General features: G+C 36.8%; 1 protein-coding gene across 1 annotated transcript in view; it reads right to left on the bottom strand.

Moving 5' to 3' along the window:
- Positions 1-20908, bottom strand: part of si:ch211-197n1.2 (EF-hand calcium-binding domain-containing protein 6) — a 37647-nt gene that overhangs the window by 10282 nt on the left and 6457 nt on the right. The window contains exons 3-12 of the mRNA XM_051890083.1: positions 20018-20118; positions 19867-19944; positions 19608-19751; positions 15980-16117; positions 15728-15861; positions 15121-15257; positions 14839-15035; positions 11771-11878; positions 11308-11373; positions 8870-8980 (exon numbers count right to left, since the gene is read on the bottom strand). Coding sequence (XP_051746043.1) covers positions 8870-8980; positions 11308-11373; positions 11771-11878; positions 14839-15035; positions 15121-15257; positions 15728-15861; positions 15980-16117; positions 19608-19751; positions 19867-19944; positions 20018-20118 — 1214 coding nt within the window. The remainder of the gene's footprint in view (positions 1-8869; positions 8981-11307; positions 11374-11770; positions 11879-14838; positions 15036-15120; positions 15258-15727; positions 15862-15979; positions 16118-19607; positions 19752-19866; positions 19945-20017; positions 20119-20908) is intronic.

Below are 20908 nucleotides of genomic sequence, written 5' to 3' on the forward strand. Positions count from 1 at the left end.
GAACTGGTTTATTTTAGAAAAATATTAAAGGGTTAGTTCACCCAAAAATGAAAATTCTGTCATTAATTATTCACCCTCAAGTCGTTCCAAACCCGTAAGATTTTCGTTCATCTTTGGAACGCAAATGAAGATCTTTTTGATGTAATCTGAGAGCTTTCTGTCCCTCCATCGACAGCCTTTGCAACTGAAATTTTGACACTTCAAAAACTTTATAAAGAGATCGTAAAACTAATCCATATGAATTGAGTGGTTTAGTCCAAATTTTCTGAAGAAACATGATCGCTTTATATGATAAACAGATTTAATTTAGGCTTTTATTCACATATAAACATTCATCAACTCACACACAGAGCTTCTGTTTATGTTCGCTGATCAATGTATATATGTGCCTAAAATTAAATCTGTTCATCATATAAAGTGATTGTGTCTGTTCAGAAAATTTGGACTAAACCGCTCAATTCATATGAATTAGTTTCACAATCTCTTTATGAACTTTTTGAAGCTTCAAATTTGTGATGTGTCAAAATGTGATCAAGTATTAAAATGTTTTAAAGTCAGTTTCTATATATATTAGGAGTAGTAATGGACTGAAAAAATGTCTAAATTGTCATGGCTAATGTTTTAGAATATGATTGTTAAATTGTATGATTGTTAAAAGCAGTGTCACGATTCCCCTTCTAGGATTTTCACTCCCCCATGGACTGTTTTTGTTTTTGCCCTGGACTCTTTTTGTTTTTCCTTTGTTCTATGCCCACCTCCAGAGCCACCGCCCCTCCGCAGGAATATTTACAACGCGAGGATGCGCCTTCCAGGGAGGGGGCGAACTGTTACATGTATGGTCTGTCTCCTATGTTTCATTGTGTTTTAGGTTCAGTCCTGTGACCCAGTTTTATCCCATGTGTCAATGTGATAGTGTTTGTTAAGTATATTCTGTGAGATATTTCTGAGTTTTGGTTATTAAAGATCCTGTTTCCTATTCATCTTCATCTTCATGAGCTTCATTCAGCACATTACATAACAGAAAGATGGACCCTCCAAGTGAGTAACAAAGATGGAAATTGCAGCCATCAATGTGGCACCACAAAGCTGCACGGGACCGTGTGGAGTTATTTTTATTTTTCAGAAGGAACGTAGTTTGGAGGAATTTGTCAAGGAGTTTATGGAAGCCAGCCAGCAAGCTCTTTGTGATGACTTCACCCTTATGGAGGGCTTTTGGTATGGGCTGGACGATGAGACGATGCCAAGGGGGGACTCCTGCTGGACCTTAGCTCAGTATGTTAACATCGCTCTGTGGTTGGATGGGTTCTCATTCACCATGGCAGTTATACTGAGGACCTGAAAAATATTTTTGAGGATTTAGTAGACTTTTTTGGAGAGGTCATGCCCCTTGTTTCTCCTGTGTTCCCTGATTCTCCTGAGCGCTCTGTATCTCCAGCGACTCCTGATTCTCCAGCACCCCTGTTTCTCCAGTGTCCCCTGATTCTCCTGTGCGCTCTGTATCTCCTGTGTCCCCTAAATTCCATGAATGACTGCCCAGCCTCCCTCCTCCTCATTCAGCCAGTTCCTCAGCCCCACCATTGCTGCTGACCTTCAGCCACTCTGCATCTTCCACATGCCATTTGGATATGCCAAGTGTCTTCAGGCCACCAGATCTGTCTCGCACAGAGGATCCCCTGTCTCCACCTCCAGCCTCTGTGCCCCCTGCTCCACCTCGGCCTGTCGACACTTCGGCTCCACCCTGGCTCCTCCCTCCCTCGGCTCCACCAGAAATCACTGACCATACGGCTTATCTGGGCTCCCTCGTCTCCTTCCGGATCCACCTTGGTCAGCCGTCGACCTGCCTACACCTACGGCTCCGCCTCCATCCTCGGTCCCACCAGCTCAGCCTCTGCCCTCAGGACTTCAGGCTCCAGCTTGGATGCTCTTCGCCATTGCTCCACCTCGGTCTCCAGTGCCATCGGTCTTGTGTGGGCTCATCAGGTTGTCATCTCCAACAGTGTCTCCCTCTTCGACAGCTGAATATCCATCGGCCGTCCCCAGTGTACTTCCTATCAAGTCGGCACTATGGCTTATCCCACCTTCAACTCCGCCTTGGGGCCTCGTCCTGGCTGGCCTCTGGCTTACCTCCTGGCTTCTCCTGCTCCTGGCTCCTCACTGGCTCCTTCCACCATTCACTCCCCCTTGGACTGTTTTTGTTTTTGCCCTGGACTCTTTTTGTTACCTTTCTTTTGGAAACAAAACTCGGCCCTCCGCAGTTGGAATATTTACGGCACAAGGATGCTCCTTGTCGGGAGGGGGCAAACTGTTACATGTATGGTCTGTCTCCTATGTTTTATTGTGTTTTTGGTTCAGTCCTGTGACCTAGTTTTTCCTGAGTTGTCATAATTAGTCATTTCATTCACCTGTCATTCTTTAATTATCTCATTAGCTCCCTTTGTTTGATGTATCTATTTAAGTTCTGAGTTTTCTGTCATTTGTTGTCTGTCTTCGTCAATGTGATAGTGTGTGTTAAGTATATTCTGTGAGATATTTCTGAGTTTTGGTTATTAAAGATCCTGTTTCCTGTTCATCCTAATCTTCATGAGCTTCATTCAGCATGTCACGTGAGATATATGATATATAATATGATAATGTAATGATGGCTCTTTAATTTTTGTCTTTTTTACATGTTAAATATTATTTAGATTAATATACATGTAATTTAGATTGCCACCCAAGTTCAGATCTGATTCAGAGTCATTGGCAGACCCCCTCTCTGCCTAAGATGACTGATCTTCAGAAAGGATAGACAGCATGTTGTTTTAACAGACAAGGGGTCGGTTGAACTCCTTGTGGACCCGCTGTTCTCCACAAGCGTAGATAGAGGGATTTGAAATTAAAAGAAGAGGGAACTTGAAGGAGGAAGGAGTCCCATCACTCGCAGAGACGAGACGCCCACAGAGATAACTGGTGAATGAATGGGCTGCTTATTTTGCTTTCATTTCATCTCGTCTGAGGATGGATGGACTGAGTGAGAGAGTGAAAGAGAGGAATAAGTAGATGCACATTTATCACGTTTGGACTGTATTGTTCTGTTTAATCTGGGCCACCATCTGAGAGCAGGAGACATGTGTGTGGAGAGAGGAATGTGTGAAAGAGACTACAAGAGCCACATGAATGAGCTGCAGGGGACTGAAAATGTGTGTGTGTGTGTTTGCGCAATTATTGTTATAAGATTTTTTTTTTTTTTAATGTTTTTGAAAGAAGGCTCTTATGCTCACAGAGGCTGCATTTATTTAAATAAGAATGGTAAAAAGGGAATATTGTGAAATATAAGTACAATTGGTTTCTATTTTAATATAATGCAATTTATTTCTGTGATGGCAAAGTTTACATTTAAGCAGCCATTACTCCAGTGTCATATGATCCTTCAGAAATCATTGTGATTTGGTGCTCAAGAAACATTTTGTCTTATTAACAATGTTGAAAACAGTTGAAACTTATAACTTTGTGGAAACCATGATACATTTTAAAAATATACATTTTAACTTTTTTTTTTTTTTTTTTTTTGATGAACAGAAAGTTTAAAAGAACAATATTTATTTGAAATATAAATCTTTAGTAACATTTCAAATGTCTTTTTAACTGTCAGCTTTCTGTCACGATGGGTGGATGGATGTGCTTTTTAGGTGGGTTTGCGGATGATGGTCCGTTTGTCTGTCTGTCGATATCGACTTCTATAAATTTATATGTATGTTTTTAACATATGTATGTATTTTTTGCCTTTTTGTGTAGCCACAATATGTGTGTGTGTGTGTGTGTGTGTGTGTGTGTGTGTGTGTGTGTGTGTGTGTGTGTGTTTGTGTCCAGTTTCCCCTACAGCTGCAGCTTCAGCGGATTACCCATCATCCACACGGCAACATTACACAAGTCGTTCTTTGAACAAAAGTCATGGCTGCTATTAATGAGATGGTAATCCCGGGCACCGCTACCTCCCAGATCTGCTTCCACTGACAGGGGAAGAATGTCCAAACGGTCTGCTCACAACACCCAGCACAACACTGAGGCCATTGTCACCAGCGCTGGTCTGAGCCCTGGACCCAGCTCAAGGAGTTATCCCCTTCCATCCCAATCCTGTCCCCACACCCCCGTCTCAACCCCTTCACACCCCATGAATAAAAATTAAAGCCCTAAATGGGTGGAGGAAGGAAAGGAAAGAGAGAGAGGGACCGAAGAGAGAGAAAGAGGAAAAACAAAATGTTTTGCTGGAGATTAGGGTGGGATATCTGGGATTTTGACGTCTGTGGTTCCCACACGAAGATCTGACATCTACACATCCTATGACTCCTTGGTTTCGTGGTCTCACCATAGGGACCACACAAACTGTGAGGGGCCCAACAACCCTTAGGCCACTTTAAAACCATAGAGAGAGGCAGACAAATCGAACTAAATTGAAGCTGATGAAACTCTCTTAATGCTACAACTATTACCAGATGTTTACAGTAAAAAAAAAAAAAAAAAAACTAATATAAATTCATCTTTCATCAAAAAGTAAATGACTTATGATAGATCAGATCTTCATACTTTGAGAAGTATAAATTATATTATTATATAATAATACTGCAGCACAGCCTTTAAATGTGCACAGGGAATAGAGTAACATGTGAAATTCATCTTCATGGATATGACTATACCTTATATTATATTATATTATATTATATATTATATTATATTATATTATATTATATTATATTATATTGTATTGTATTATATTATATTATAATTTTTTTAAAGAAATCTTTTATGCTCACCAAGGCTATTTACTGGATGAAAAATACAGTAAAACAGTAATATTTACTAATAATTATTGCAATTTAAAAACTTATATTGTTCTATTTTAATATTTTTCTATTATAATAAAATGTAATTTAATCCTGTGATGGCAAAGCTGAATTTTTAGCTGTCATTAATCCAATCTTCAGTGTCACATGATCCATTAGAAAACATTCTAATATGCTGATTTGATGCTCAAGAAACATTTCTAATTATTATCAAAAGCCGCGTTTTCCACCGTTGGCCCAAACAGTTTTTAAATGGTAAGGAAAGGTTCCAGTCATGTCGTTCCACACCCGTAAGACCCACTTTTCCTTTTCAGAACACAAATTAAGATATTTTTGATGGAATACAAGAAGTATCTGACTTGTTCAGCGCTTCCAGGTTCTACGTCAGAACACCAACTCATTATTGGCTGGCTCCTGCGTCATGCATCACACGCAAGATATTGTTGAATAAAGTCGTTATTTTTTGGGGGGGTTTTGCGCACATAAGTATTCTCGTCGCTTCAAAACATTAAGGTTGAACCACTGTAGTCACGTCGACTTTTTTTAACAATATCTTTAGTACCTTTCTGGACCTTGAAAGTGGTGGTTAAATTGCTGTCTATGGACGAGTCAGATACCTCTCAGATTTCATCAAAAATATCTTAATTTGTGTTCCAAAGATGAAAGAAGGTCTTATGGGTTTGGAACGACATGAGGGTGAGTAATTAATGACAGAATTTTCATTTTTGGGTGAACTAACCCTTTAAGAGTGTATTTCCATTTCTTTTGTTTGTTATAGCAGCACTTGATGAATTTGTATCTGGTCCAAGCTTTAACAAAGATGCAACTAAAAATATTCTATAAATTCTGCTCATTTTAAACATCACTTCATCACTTAGCCTCTGCTCTTCCCAACATCTAATAGAAGCTTTAACTTGAGCTGGCTGACTTTATGTAGCAAAATCTGACAGTAACAAATAAACTGGTATACATTTATTTTGTATTGTTGCTATTAAATGTCCAATATAAGGTTCAATAATGTGATTAAACTCAGAAGAAAGCTAGAGCGGGATGTGAGCGATGTTAATCTGCTGAGGTCTGAATGTTGACAGCTAAAGCTCTGTTTGACTAACATGTCAAAGTTTCACCCAAACAGAGGAAATGCCACACAGGAACTACTGACACTGGGATCAGGACGCTTTAGCATGAATGATTTAGCATTTCTCATGGGACAGAGGCAGAGCGAAAGGGAAAGAGCGAGAGTTTGTAGCTGTCATTGGCGAGGCATGGTTGGCCTTTCTCACTGTTCTCTGCGAGTATAGAAGTTCTAAAGTTTTCTTTCTCTCTATTCAGGAGGTCCCTTGGTGCATGGGCTTTTTCCCCACTGTTAGTATTACAAAATCCCCATTCAGTATAACCCTTGTCACCTGTCAACTAAGCCAGGCTGGTTTTCTAGGTCTTTATCCCCTACACACACTGAGAGAGAAAATAAAATGAGCAGCTAAGCTTATACCCTGCCCCCATTTAATACGTGCACACACCCTAGACCCACACACACACACACACACACACACACACACACACACACACACACACACACACACACACACACTAAAACCGCATGTCTCAGAGCTGCTACTCTAGCAGATTAAAATTCATTACCCTGTTCTATTTAAGAAACGTTTACATTGCGTTGGTTATTGTTGGTCATTCATTAGGTGGTTAGGGGAGTTCACATGGGTCCCCCAGGGTGGTCAGAACCTAATGCTCATATCCAACCATTTTAAAGCATCTTCGCACAAACACAAACTGAGGGTTCATTGCAAGAAATCTCCAACAATGCATGTGTGCATTTATTTCATCATTGGTTCGCGAATGTGTTTTCAGCAGCATAAAACTTTGGGTAACACTTCATTATGATAGTCCACCCTAGACATTCTACTAAACTTCGCAACTACAGTACATGTCAACTACCAGTTATTAGAGTATTGGTAGACTGTCTGCTTAATATCTGCTAACACTTTTTTTTTTTAATGGTCTCCCAATAGACATTCTACTGACTATAAGTACATTTGTAAGTACATGTCAACTTATTCTACTAATGTCAACCCAACAATCTAATACTCTAATGAGAGTTAGTTGACAAAGTTAGTTGCAAAGTTACTTATAGTTAGTAGAATGTCTAATGTAGACTATCAATATAAAGTGTAACCAATATTTCAGTTGAAAGCATTTTGAGTTTAAATCAAAATTTAGATATCTTACAATATCTTTCAAATTCAGTTGATTTGTCAATTGTTTGGTGTGATAACATGCAAAATACTTTATGCCATGACAACTTTCAAGCATATAATTTAAAATTAGTTGCATATCTGACTGACTTCTAAACTTGCTAAATTCTAGGATGATTGTAATTGCAAATTAGCTTCAGTCATTTCAGTTAGCCAATGTTACGCATATACTTGCATTGGCACATGAAGTTGTTTTATAGAACTGAACGTTCTACATTTTTAGGTTAACGTAGGCTATTTCCTTCTGGCATCCTACTGGTCAAGCACAATGACAAAAATACAAAAGCAAATGAAAGAGCCACCCTGAAGCATGATGTCACTAGAGACCTAATCTCTTCCCTCTTTCTGAATACAAATCATGCAAACTGTTGTAGCCATAAACATACACACACACACACACACACACACACACACAAATAACTATTACAGTATCAAAAGCTTTTCATTTAAATGATGGCTTGTATTGTCTTTTGATCAGATTTTAAATATTCTAATTTTTAAACTTAATGAAAACTGCTGGAAAAAAACTTAAGAAGGATGCATAAGAAGGATTTGCAAAGGAAAGGTTGTTGCTTGTTGCTGAGATTGAAACCAACATTAGGCTGCGGACATGACATGTAATTTCACTGTAATTAAAGAATGTCATCATATTTTCTTCTTAGATTTTCAGCATTTGGCTAAAGTCTTTACTACAATCAATTGAAACAGTTTTTACCTATTTAAAAATTAAATGAAGAAATTTATTAGAACAATTAGAACCTTCTAGTTGGAGACTGTTTTCACAAATGGTCATGAATTGAAATATTATAAACAAACAAACATCAATTTTCTATGCAATTGAAAAATCCATATTTTGTCACCAATTTTTAAGTTAATTACTTTTTACTTTTTTTGGGCTATGTGGAGTGAAATCTTAGGGATCCCTAAAACTAAAGGCCCATTCACACCAAGACTGATAACTATAATGATAAAGATATAGTTTTAAAAATCATACTAAATATAAAAGAATAGCAGAGTCCACACCACAACCATAACGAAAACGGCACAGAGGAACGATATAGTTGCAATTTCTTTCAGAGCGATTTTTTTTTCCAGCTGATGAATGATGAAAACAATGAGAATCAGAATCAAGCATTTAAAAGCGGCAGACAACAAAACTGCAGCACGCTGGTAATAAACAGAATGATATCTTCTGCTGGTGTGGTCGCTAATATAGTTACCATTATAGTTATCTTTATAGTTATCGTTCTTGGTGTGAACAGGCCTTAATGCTAATCAAGATCCCAAAACGATATAGACATCTTTTTAAGCTCGAAAGCTTACTAATTCCCTCTTATTACATTTGTAAGACTTATGCAGAACTACCTCTGTGTTCTTTTATTCAGTCCTGTAATATGATGCCAATATTAAATTCACAAAGTTGCCTGCCCTGAATGGTTAATGGAAAAAAAAAAACTTGGCTTGCTGTCCTTGAAGGAGGCTCGAACCCGAGGCTCGGCTTGAGCTCCGAGTTAAACCCCCTATAACAGTACTGCATAGAGGGAGAATAAGAGAAATAGAGGAGGAGATGGGAGGAGGAGGGATGCTGGAAGAATTGTCGCTGGGATGACGCAGTGACTGCTGCTTATATACGCTTGTAATGATGATTGACAGGACTGAATGTTTAGACTCCTCGAACCTATGTTTGGAACTACATTTTAAAAAAAACAAATCCAAAACTAGTGTGCCATTAACATTGATATAGCAAATGTTAAGATGACCGGTCTAAAGGCTCTGTACCTGGTGTCAAAGGCTGCCATGAAGATCGGGTACTGCACATTTCCGTGGCGGTCAAGAGGGAGCCTGTCCAACAGCTGCTCAAACTGAGGGTCGGAAATCTCCAGGCCAAACCTGTGGAGAAGGTCAGGGGAAGGTCAGCACGAGATCACTGATGTCAGCACAGGCAGAGAGTCCACTCATCAGGGCCGGCCAGTCCAGCAGGCTCTAAGCATACGCCACTCATTGACCCTCTCGCACACTGCAGAGTCAAGAGGTCATAAGGTCAACTGCCCTCTTCACCCGGGCATGGCACAGAGCTGGACACACACTGGCCAGTCAATCAAAGGATTAGACTTCACATACACGTATGCACACCCTCAAATATTCACTCACACAAACTACAACCTTCACTCGCTCCAGAAAACACAGATAAAGACAAATGAACTTATCAAAGATTATGAATAAAAATGTGAGATTGTCCTTCAGATCTGACAGACATGGTCCACACTGACTACAATACTACATACTCAAATAAAGAGGATTATGGTGAGGTAAATGTGTTTTAAAGGACAGAGAGAAAAGACAGGGGAGTTTCAAACTTTAATAATATGAGTAAATTAGGTTCTCACTCAGTTTAGACGCTAATAAGGCAGGGGCTTTTTGAGGGGGCACCAGTCTCAGTAATGGCTTACTTAGTCCCGTATAGGGAAGGTAACCCTTGACAGAAAAAAATACTTTTTAACAACTATTCATCATATACACGTCAGTCTAGTACAGTGGTTTTCAACCAGGAGGCCGGAGCCCACTAGGGGGCCCCAGCAAACTTCCAAGGGGCCACAAGATGGCTTAAAATAAAGACAAGCTTTAAAAAAAAAATACAGATGGAAGCTGACATTGTATTTCTTATTTTAATTTAAAGGGTTAGTTCACTCAAAAATGAAATTTCTATCATTAATACTCACCCTCATGTCGTTCCAAACCTATAAGACCTTCGTTCATCTTTGGAACACAAATTAAGATATTTTTGATGAAAAAATCAGAGCATTTCTGAACCATACATAGGCAGCAATGTCATTGCACCTTTTGAGGCCCAGAAAGGTATTAAAGATATTGTTAAAATAGTCCACATGACTACAGTGGTTCAAACTTAATGTTATGAAGCGAAAAACAAAACAAAAATAACTTTATTCAACTATTTCTTCTCTCCCCTGTCATTCTCCTACACTGTTGATGTAGTGAACACTGTGCAGCGTGTGTACGTCTGAACTCCGGCTCATTATTGGGCGGCTCCTGCGTCAGCATCACACGCATACGTCGTGCTGCTCACGTGTACAGCGTCGGCCAATAATGACCCCGTGTACAGACGTAGAACACGGAAGCGCTGAACTGCGTTCACTACGTCAACAGCGTAGGATGACAGGGTAGAGAAGAAATTGTTGAATAAAGTTCATGTTTTTGTGCACAAAAAGTATTCTCATCGCTTCGTAACATTAAGGTAGAACCACTGTAGTCACATTGACTGTTTTAACAATGTCTTTAATACCTTTCTGGCCCTCAAAATGTGTAATGATGTGTGGTTCAGAAACCCTCGGATTTCATCAAAACTATCTTTTTGATGAACTATCTAAATTTGTGTTTCGAAGAAGAATGAAGGTCTTACGGGTTTAGAATGACATGAGGGTGAGTAATTAATGACAGAAATTTCATTTTTGAGTGAACTAACCCTTTAACTGTTATTTTTATTTATGGAGCAGGATTCTCACTGTCTTGGAAAACCTTGTTAAATGACAGAATTTTAATGTGATTTCTACCTGGAAAAGTCATGAAAATTAAAAAAAATAATAATAATTTACATTTTAAATATTTTTTTGTAGTTATAAAATATTAAATATAGAATATTTTATTGGGTAGACATTGCTGTGAAATTGCAAATTGTGAGTAAAAAAAAAAAATAGAAAAAACAACAACTAGAAAAAAACAAACGCTAAAGAACATTGTTACTGAAACTTACGGAATTCTGGAATTTCATTATTTATTTTAATTATTTTAATATATTTCTGTAAATAAAAAAAGTTTGAAAATGAACAGCTTCGACATTATAACTGAAGTACCAGAAATATACTGGGAGAACCACTGGTCTAGTGGTATAGTTTTTACCAAGCAAAGGGACCCGGGTTCCAATCCTAACCTAAGTAATTGATAAATGCCCTTTTTTGTCATTTTGATGTGTTTTGTGTCACCAAATGAGAGGGCTGATGATCACGACAGAAAGTAAATACGCTGAAAGTGAGACTCAATCAGACCTTGTGAATGGGTGATTTATGCCACAACATTTTAGAAAAACATTGTCTGCCTACAATAATCATGCAGTTTAATTATCAGTTAGCTTATAACTCCACAAATGACAAAAGAGAAAATGATTTTATGAAAGATAAGAAAGATAAAAAAAAAAAATGTACCTGCTCTCCATAGCAGCTCTAAATTCTTCTTTACTAATGGCCCCTTTATTAAGCTTGTCGATGTTCCTATACAAATACATACACAGAGAAACACACGTATACTTGTAAATGTATTATAAAGCATTTGCTAAACGCATAAGCTGTATGTAAGTAAGAGAATGGGCTTTTCAAACTCAAGCGAGACGCTTCTAGATAGAGGATTTGGAGTTGAAGGAGTTCTAAAGGAAATTCATTTGAGCAGAAGGGTTTCTGTGATGAGGTTCTTAGTAACAATGCAAAGGTATAATTAAAGAGACCAAAAAAACGTGTCAACCTTTGACCCAAAAGGTAGTAAAACATCTTGCGTGTTAAAAGAGAAAGAAAAGATACCTGTTCTCAATTTAGAGGGTGTTAATGGTGTTCACAAGGAGAAAAGAAGAGAAAGAGTAGAAGGAAGAAAGAGAGAGAATGGGACTGTACTCACTGAAAGGTCTGGAGGAGGGAGAGGTATTCTGACTGAAACAGGCGAGTTAATTTGACCTCTATGGCACTTAAAGAGGAAGCACAACTGAGGTTCTCATCAGAATGAAACCTACAGGGAAAAAAAAAAAAAAAAAAAAAAAATTTAAGGTTCAAACATCCACTACAAATGACCCTGGAAGCATTTGATTAAAATAATAATAATAAAATACTTACAAAAAATATATATAAAATAAAGTTAGTTCAGAGAAAATGTATATCATCTTTTGTTTACAGACTGCATTAGATCTAATATTTTATTATCTACCGCAATAAAATTCATAGATTGTAAAATGTGGCTTAAGTGTCTAAATACTTTTTGAGGCCACTGTATATTGTCACCATGGTGAAAGGTTTTATACATTGTAACTGTTTGCCTGGCCCATTTTATTCATCCGCCAATCCTTTAAGCTGTGGACCACCCTAATCAAACCAAACACAGCCAGTCTAGGCCTAGTGTTCAGCTGCTGTTTACTCATCCCTGCGTGCTGGGTGACCCAGGGCAGGGAAGAACTATGGGCCTTAAGCTTGTTAGAAATGGAAAGAGTTTGACTACAAGGCTTAAAGATCACTTTCTCTGGATGCTTCTGTGTAATTTGAGCTCTGTGTAAGCAGAGAAAAGTTTCTGTTTCCACACTGCTCTGTTACTGATGACAGAATTATCAACACTTATCAGAATCAATATTGTATGTTGTTTATGTTCAGATTTTCAGCAGCCATTACTTTCAGTCTTCAGTGTCACATGATCCTTCAGAAATCATTCTAATATGCTGATTTGCTGCTCAAGTAACATGTATTATTATTATTATTATTATTATTATTAATGTTAAATCTGCTTATTAAGCTGCTTAAAATATTTTTTGGAAACTGTGAAACTTTTTCGTTTAGTTTTTTTTTTTTTTTTTCCTCAGGATTCTTTGGAAAGTTCCAAAGAACAGCATTTATTAGAAATAGAAATATTATGTAACACTGTAAATTTGATTAATTTAATGCATCCTTGCTGAGTAAAAATATTAATTTCTTTAAAGAAAATCTTACTGACCCCAAATTTCTTAAACTTTTTTTTTTCTCCAAGATTTTCTGTACAAAGATGTTTTGTTTGTTCCCAATTTACTTTGTTTACATGCAAAATCCTGATAAATATTCTGATATTAGATGGATTTAAACAGATTTGGGTTAATATTCAGTATGTGTAATGTAAATCTAGTGAAGTGACTGTCATGTCCCAATCAATACTGGTTTCTCAATCCGAATAAAGGCTGGAATACACTACATGACTTTTGCCCCGATTTTCAGTCTGGACAAGTTGATGCTAGTTGGCGAAAGTCAGAGCCAGTGTGCAGATTTGAGTTGACAGATTTCACAGAATTTTGTGTAGTGTATGATGGTCATAGAATTTTTTAGCTTCAAAGTTTGATTCCATCCAGTCAGAGCAGAGGATATCTAACTTTTGATATTTTGTGATGATTTTAGGACACATATTGTTTTCATTTGTCATGCATCTCTTAGCAAGTTTCTGCGTGAGTTTGTTCTGTTCGTAATGACTTGAAAGTCTGGTAGTGTGTGATCCGCAGTCGTTTAGTGTATGATGCTCAGTTTTTCCTCTGTAACTATTTACAAAGTCGGCAAGTGTTTTAAAATCTGTTCAGATTGTAAAAGTCGTGTAGTATATTCCAGCCTTAAGGCAACTGGCATACAGTATTAATCCACTTGAATATGGAATATTTATTTATATCTATACATATGTGATTTAATCACTGTCAGTGTGAATGCAGCTTAAAGGATTAGTTCACTTCAGAATTAAAATTTCCTGATAATTTACCCACCCCCATGTCATCCAAGATGTTCATGTCTTTCTTTCTTCAGTTGAAAAGAAATTATGATTTTTGAGGAAACATTCCAGGATTCTTCTCCATATAGTGGACTTCACTGGGGTACAGCGGGTTGAAGGTCCAAATTGCAGTTTCAGTGCAGCTTCAAAGGGCTCTACACGATCCCAGACGAGGAATAAGGGTCTTATCTAGCAAAACAATCTGTCATTTTCTTTAAAAAAAATCCAAATTTACATACTTTTTAACCACCAATGCTCGTCTTGCACTAGCTCTGCGATGCACCACGCATTATGTAATCACGCTGAAAAGGTCACGTGGAAGTACCGCAGTAGGACGAAAAGACTCCATCTTATTTTCTCCTCCAACTTCAAGATTGTCCAACATCGTTGTTTCCCCCCTTTTTTTTTTTTGTAAAGGCCGTTTGACTTAGTCTTTGCATGCTCGCTTTGGATCGGTTCTTCCGCCTATGTCACACGTGACCTTTCCAACGTGATTACGTAATACTTGCTGCATCGCAGAGCTAGTGCAAGATGAGCATTTGTGGTTAAAAAGTATATAATTTTTATTTTTTTTTAGAAAACGACTGATTGTTTTGCTAGACAAGACTCTTATTGCTTGGCTGGAGAATGTAGAGCCCTTTGAAGCTGCATTTAAACTGCAGTTTGAATCTTCAACCTGTTGGTAGCCATTGAAGTCCACTATATGGAGAAAAATCCTGGAATGTTCCTCAAAAACCTTAATTTCTTTTCGACTGAAGAAAGAAAGACAAACATCTTGGATGACATGAGGGTAAATAAATTATCAGGAAATTTGAATTCTGAAGTGAACTAATCCTTTAAGAGATGCACATAAATTCTTGAAAATATTGGAAATGTCCTCTCTTTTTTATTATGTACATTTTTGTAATTTTGGAGGGTAACTCAATATACTCTAAACATAAAAAAATAAATAAAATTCATTCATGTTCTTAAGAATAAAACTCAAGGGTGTGATGATTTAAGAAAATACAGGTCATGAGACTATAAACGTTTCTTTTTTTTAATGGTTTTAAAATCTGAGTAAGCAAAAAAGAGTTACCTCTTCACCCCAAAAAAATAAAAAATAAAAAATGCAGAATTGCAAGTGTTGTAATAGAACCTGGAGAGATCAAAGCTTCACATAAATAAATATTATTAGAATATTGCTATGTTGTAAATCTGACCGGTGTTTTGGGTTGGAGATGATCTTGTGAGTGATGCCATCTGAACTTCTGTCCTGGAAGGTGCGCAGGAAGTTCAAGTACTGCACGCAACCCTTTTTAAGCTTCAGACCACACCGAGACAGAAACAGACCCAGGTGCTCTCTCTTCAGATGCAGGCCAAACTTCCCTAACACCTGCAGAAAGTCCGCACCCCTCACCTGCAAACAACAAATAAACGTATGATATCAATATGATAAACATTTCGGTACCAGCCTGTTTATGAAATCCAGTGCTGTTTGTTACCTTCCCGATGCTCTCAGGATCCAGTTGATCAAACTCTGTTTTCATCTTCTGAACTCCTTCCCTGAATCTGTCCTTCAGCCAAGTCTCTATGGCGATAGATGTGTGACGCTCCTCTTCTGCCTTAGGGAGTGTCCTAGCTGCAGTGAAGAGGAAGGCATGACAGGAAATGATGTATTAGATGATAATTTCAACTCTTTGATGACAGGTCAGTATTAATTTAATCTTCTGATTAGTTCAAATTAGACCAAGCAAAGTCTAAATCATTTTAGTACCATAAAGAAACAGGACCACAGCACCCTCTATAGGTCGACTGTTATTCAAATACACATCAATGTAAAGCAAATATTGAAACTGCTAGTTTTTCCAAAGTCTGTCCTTCTGCTTCTGCAGACAGTCAATACTACTGATCTATAACAATTTCAATTAATAATTTTAGTATAATAATAATTTAACTTCTGTTTACTTTCTATTGACTGTGATTGGACTACTCTTTTGATACATTTGATTACTGATCACTTTGTAAACTGACAGATGAGGATACTGTATAAAGCAGAAAAATTTAGCTCATGAAACAAACTTTATATTATTAGCTAACAGGTAACTTTACCTTTTGTCTCCTCAGCTTTAGCGTTAATGGAAGTCTGGTAGTTTTTTTCATTGTTTGGTTCAATTCTTCTGCTCAATCCCAATATCTTCAGAAAAATAGTCTGTTTAACTGCTCCAAGTCCATCCACATCTAACCTGTTTTAAAAAGATTTTTCATAGATTTTTTTTAAATAGAAAATTCTATCCTAAAAAAAAATCTCTGTAGTGATTTGATGGTATATATGAATGCATGTACAAATTAATAAATTCAAACCTTTTCCATAATTTTTCAAAATCAGGATCTTTCAAGTGAAGTTTGAGCTTGTTGAGAATATTTCTGAACTCTGGGGCAGAAATCCAGCTTTCAGTAAAATTGTCTGACTTGCACAAAACCTCTACATACTCCAGAAACCTGCAGTGGAGAAATGGGTTCACAATCAGGGCAAACAGCAACTCAGAAGCTCATTTTTTTATGTTTATGCACTATTGTTTGAAAGTTTTGGGATTGGTAAGATTTTTAATGTTTTTGAAGGAAAACTTTCATGCCCACAATATCTGCATTCATTTAACCAAAAATCCAGTAAAATCAGTAATACTGATATTATATTATACCATATATTAAATTTTCATGATATTAATATATTTTTAAAAGTAATTTATTTCTGTGCAAAGCTACGTTTTCAGAAATCATTATAATATGCTTATTTTGTGCTCAGGAAACATGATACATTTTTTTTGAAGGATTCATTTTGAAAAGATAGTTCAAAAGAGCAGCATTTATTTGAAACATAAATCTTTTGTAAAATTTTAAATGCCTTTAATGTCACTGATCATTATATCATTGCTAAATATGAGTATTAATTTCTTTCCAAAAAAAAAAAAAAAGACCTAATTTTTTTAATGGTGTGTGCTGTGACAGTGGTATCATTAAACGTTCAAAATATTGACATACTGAAAATCACTTATTTATTTATTTACTTACTATTTATTTTTTCACTATATTGAAGACATTAAACATTTAAATATACTTGCAGCTAAAATAAAATAAAAAATTCACAAGTTAAAAGCATAGTTTTGATAGTAGTAGCACATAGTTTATTATACTTTTTTCCCCCTGTATTTTGTAAGTTACCAAAATAAAGAGTTATAGATGAGTTATGTAAACATGCTTAACTTTTATTAATTTTTATCTGAGTGTGTGTGGGGGTGTGAGAGAAACTGAAGGAGCATTGCAGAGATTGTTTAAAAGTCCGTTTTTTGTTTCTCGCCTTTTTGTCCCTCTCTCTCTCACACACACACATACACACACTGTCAATCAAACATGTGAGGAGGAAGAGAGCAAGAGCTTAAACACTTCTCTTTATTACATCCCTTCATCTCTTCCACTTATCCTTTCTTTCTATTTTCAACCTTTTTGGACCCATAAATCTGCCTTTTGCGCACTTTTTATCTGTGCCACATTTCTCTTCTTTTCCTGTTGCTCTTTCATCTTTATCCCTCTCTTGCTGTCTTTTTATTCAGTCTTTTTTCTTTCCCTCATCCTATTTTTACCATCTCTCACTTGGACACTCATAATCAATGTGTCTGTAAGAAAGAGAGGGAAAATGTGTGAGATTAGTCACAGAGATTTCATTTTTTTGCTCACGGCTGGAGTGTGTCTGACCAGGTCTTACGCAATCAGTACGACACACACACACCAACCAAACTTTCGCACTCTTGCACACTCCCTCTACAACCTCATTGTATTCCATTGCTGCTTTAAACAGTTAGATACAATAGTAGCAGTAGTACAGACAGGGAGAAACGGAGGGGGTGGCAGAGCAGTAAGCTGCTTTGCTGATCATCCTTTTGCTTTCTGTCCACCCTGAGCACAAGACGGGCTCTGAGCTGCTCTCTCACTCCCTGCTGGTGAACTTTTGAGCGTGAGCAGTTCACATTCTCTGTTTCTGAATCACCATGTCTTTCTAAAGTAGTGTTTGTGTGATGACTTCTGTTTTGTTTGGTTTACAATTTAGATTCAATAATCATCATACAGTGACCCCAAAATGTATTTGTAGACTTACGCTTAGACTTAAGCTACACTTAAAATATCTGAATGTTTGAATGATACAAAATATTAAACCAAATGGCATCTATTAATGATCTAGATCAATGGTTCTCAACCAGGGGGCCGGGAATGACTACCCAGCTAACAGGGAACATTCTCAGAACTTTTGGATAACATTCTGGCAAGGTTCTCTCAAAGTTATGAACAAACATTCTTCCAGCAACGTTAATAGATTGTTAATTTAAAATGATCTGGTTCTTAATAATGTTCTCAAAATGTTAGCACAAAAAACATGATTTATACATTGTTGCGAAATGATAAAATGTAAGGAAACCACCAGAGGGGGACCCAAGTCTTAAAACTATTTAAAGCTAGTTATATTAAAATAATCTTAATTAAAATGCTAAAAAAACAGACATTTCTAAGAATAATAACTTTTTTTTTTTTGAGCCACAGGTGGCCTAGCAAAGTAATCACAGATGTAGTTCATAACTGGGCATGTTTTACAACAATAAAGTAGATCCTATATATAAAGCAATATCGCATTCTTGCTGTTGTTCTGAACACCAGCATAAGTAATCACAGCACACAAAGCATCTAGACCAACAGCACAAATCAAATGAGAAAGTGTATGCTTCTATACAACCGTTCAATAAACAACAAGTTAACTTACACTTTAGAAACAAAATTTTTAACCCCTTTTTTGCCTTTTTCTCCACCAATGAAAATAGTTCCAATCAAAGCAAAACTAGAATTGCGTGTCCAAGCAACTGCTAGTAGTCTAAGTAGTATGTTTTGTTCCTGAATGTATCTCTTAAACGAATCAGTGTTTTTGAATCAGTTGAGTGAATGATTCAAAGGGCCCTATTTTAATGATCTAAGCCCATGGTCTGAAGCGCATGGTCTGAAGCGCACGGCGCAAGTGCACTTAGGGCATGTCCGAATCCACTTTTGCAAGTTTAATGACCGCCCGGCGCATGGTCTAAAAGGGTTGTCCTTATTCTCTTAATGAGTAATGAATGTGTTTTGGGCGTAACATGCAAAAAAACCAATCAGAGTCTCATCTCCCATTCCCTTTAAAAGCCAGTTGCTATTTACATGGCGGAATTTGCAAGTGGAAAAACTGAACGCTTCTCTAGCGAGGAAACGGATTAAGCGATTAATTAAGTGATGATTGGGCGTTAGTGATGAACACGTGCTGTTACCAAGAAGAATCAATGAAGAAAAGAGAAACACAAGAACTACAATTGACTTTAGCCACAGTCTTAGATGAAATCAACTGAAGATAAAAGACATAATATCTCTCAAGATCTCAGCAGAGGAGGATTATCTTTTCTTCAGTGATTCTGCTTGTTAACAGTAGGTGTTCATCACTAATGTTCATTCATCACTTAATTAATCGCTTAATTATCTCATTAACTTTAACTCTGCTTCCGTGTTGCTTTAACACTATTTAGAGAGGGACCATATGTACTCAGAGCAGAGCTGATTTAACTCTGGTGATTTTGCTGTGCAGCCCTCTAGGAATGCTGCTTAACAAATCAAACACGAGGATAAGAACTGTTTTCTCAAACATTAGCCTATAGCCTATATAGCCAATATCTATAAAAAAAAGTGAATATTTTGATTGAAAAGTGTGCTTATACTATTTTTCTTTAATTATTAATGCTACTTTTGTTCATTAAATTATCTGAACTGTTTATTGATGTTGATATTTATTTTGATAATATAGAATTTTAATATTTTAATTTCCACTTTCCACCAGATGACAACAAAGAATACATTCAATATGACATTCTGCTTAAGTTAACTGGACCAAAAATACTGTAGAATGTCAGGACTGCAGAGATCTCACCTGTTGCGTGCAGGTCCTCTCAGCAGGGCCAGTGTCTGAGGAATTGTAAGAGGACCTGCAGGGTTACTTTTATTGGAGCTTGGGTCTTTCAGGGCACCATAAAACTCCTCAAAACTGATAAGCACTCTGTCAGAGAGGTGCAGACTACACAGAAAGGGCATTTTTTTAATATATGTAATATATGACAAAACACTACTAATTAGACAATGAACAACATAACTTTTGTTTTGAGAGTTGTTAGAGCATTGTCATTACTTACTGGAATAGAAGGTCTTTCAGCTGTTTAGCTGTGACAGGCCGCCTCAGGAACTTTGTGAGGATTTCAAGTAAAACAGATCTTGGAAAAGAACAAACCATAAGAAACTGGAAATGTTTTCTATACTGTACATCTGTGTTGCCTGTGTTTTCACCTGTTGACCAGAGGTTTGCCATCAGGGTGGTTGTTCTTGAACAGGATTTTGAGTGTCAGAGCTCCAGTAGTTTGAATGCGCTCTTTTAGCTCATCCTCCAGCTTTAAATGAAAGAAATTCGGTATATTAGTTACACTGATGCACAAATCAAAATGGATACATTTTTGATGCAAGATGTTATTTTCATATGTTTAAAGCAAAATTCACAAAAAACAAAAAAACAAAAAAAAAGTGTGTTTTACTTACTCTTTGCTGCTAATATGTTGCAGCTTGATTTTTACTTTTGTTTTCTGGACATTATACGCACATTAAATGACGCAAATATAAGAAATGCATTCAAACAAATGATTTCTTTGTGAACTGTTTTTTTTTTTAGTGGATAAAAAACAAAGCACAACCAGGTTTGACAGATTTCCAAACAAACGATTCTTATGAGAATCAAAAACACACAGTGTGACCAGTATAATCAGATTCCTGAATGAAAGACTCATATGAGTCAATCAATTCCCGAACGAATATGTCACGTGTAGGCTGTGTAGATAATCCAATGAAGGTGTGTGACTAGAAAAAAAGATAATAATAGACATTTTAATCAACACAAGGAGTGATAGTATAACACAAACCAAACATAACGTTAACACAAGATGAAGAACAGAGGAGAACTGAAGGCTTAAATACACAGAGGAAGGTAATCAATGTAACAGGGAACAGGTGTGACACTAATCTGGGACTATGGCAACTAATGAATGACTAGAACTACGACAAAACAGTAACAATAAAAAATGAGGGTATGTTTGCACAACAACGATATACTAAAAACGGAAAGTTTCTCCTTTACGTTTTTTGCACACAGACAACAACATTATCAAAATGATCCCAGTTCACACTGAT

This window comes from Ctenopharyngodon idella, chromosome 1, assembly GCF_019924925.1.
Source record: "Ctenopharyngodon idella isolate HZGC_01 chromosome 1, HZGC01, whole genome shotgun sequence".
Taxonomy (NCBI): domain Eukaryota; kingdom Metazoa; phylum Chordata; class Actinopteri; order Cypriniformes; family Xenocyprididae; genus Ctenopharyngodon; species Ctenopharyngodon idella.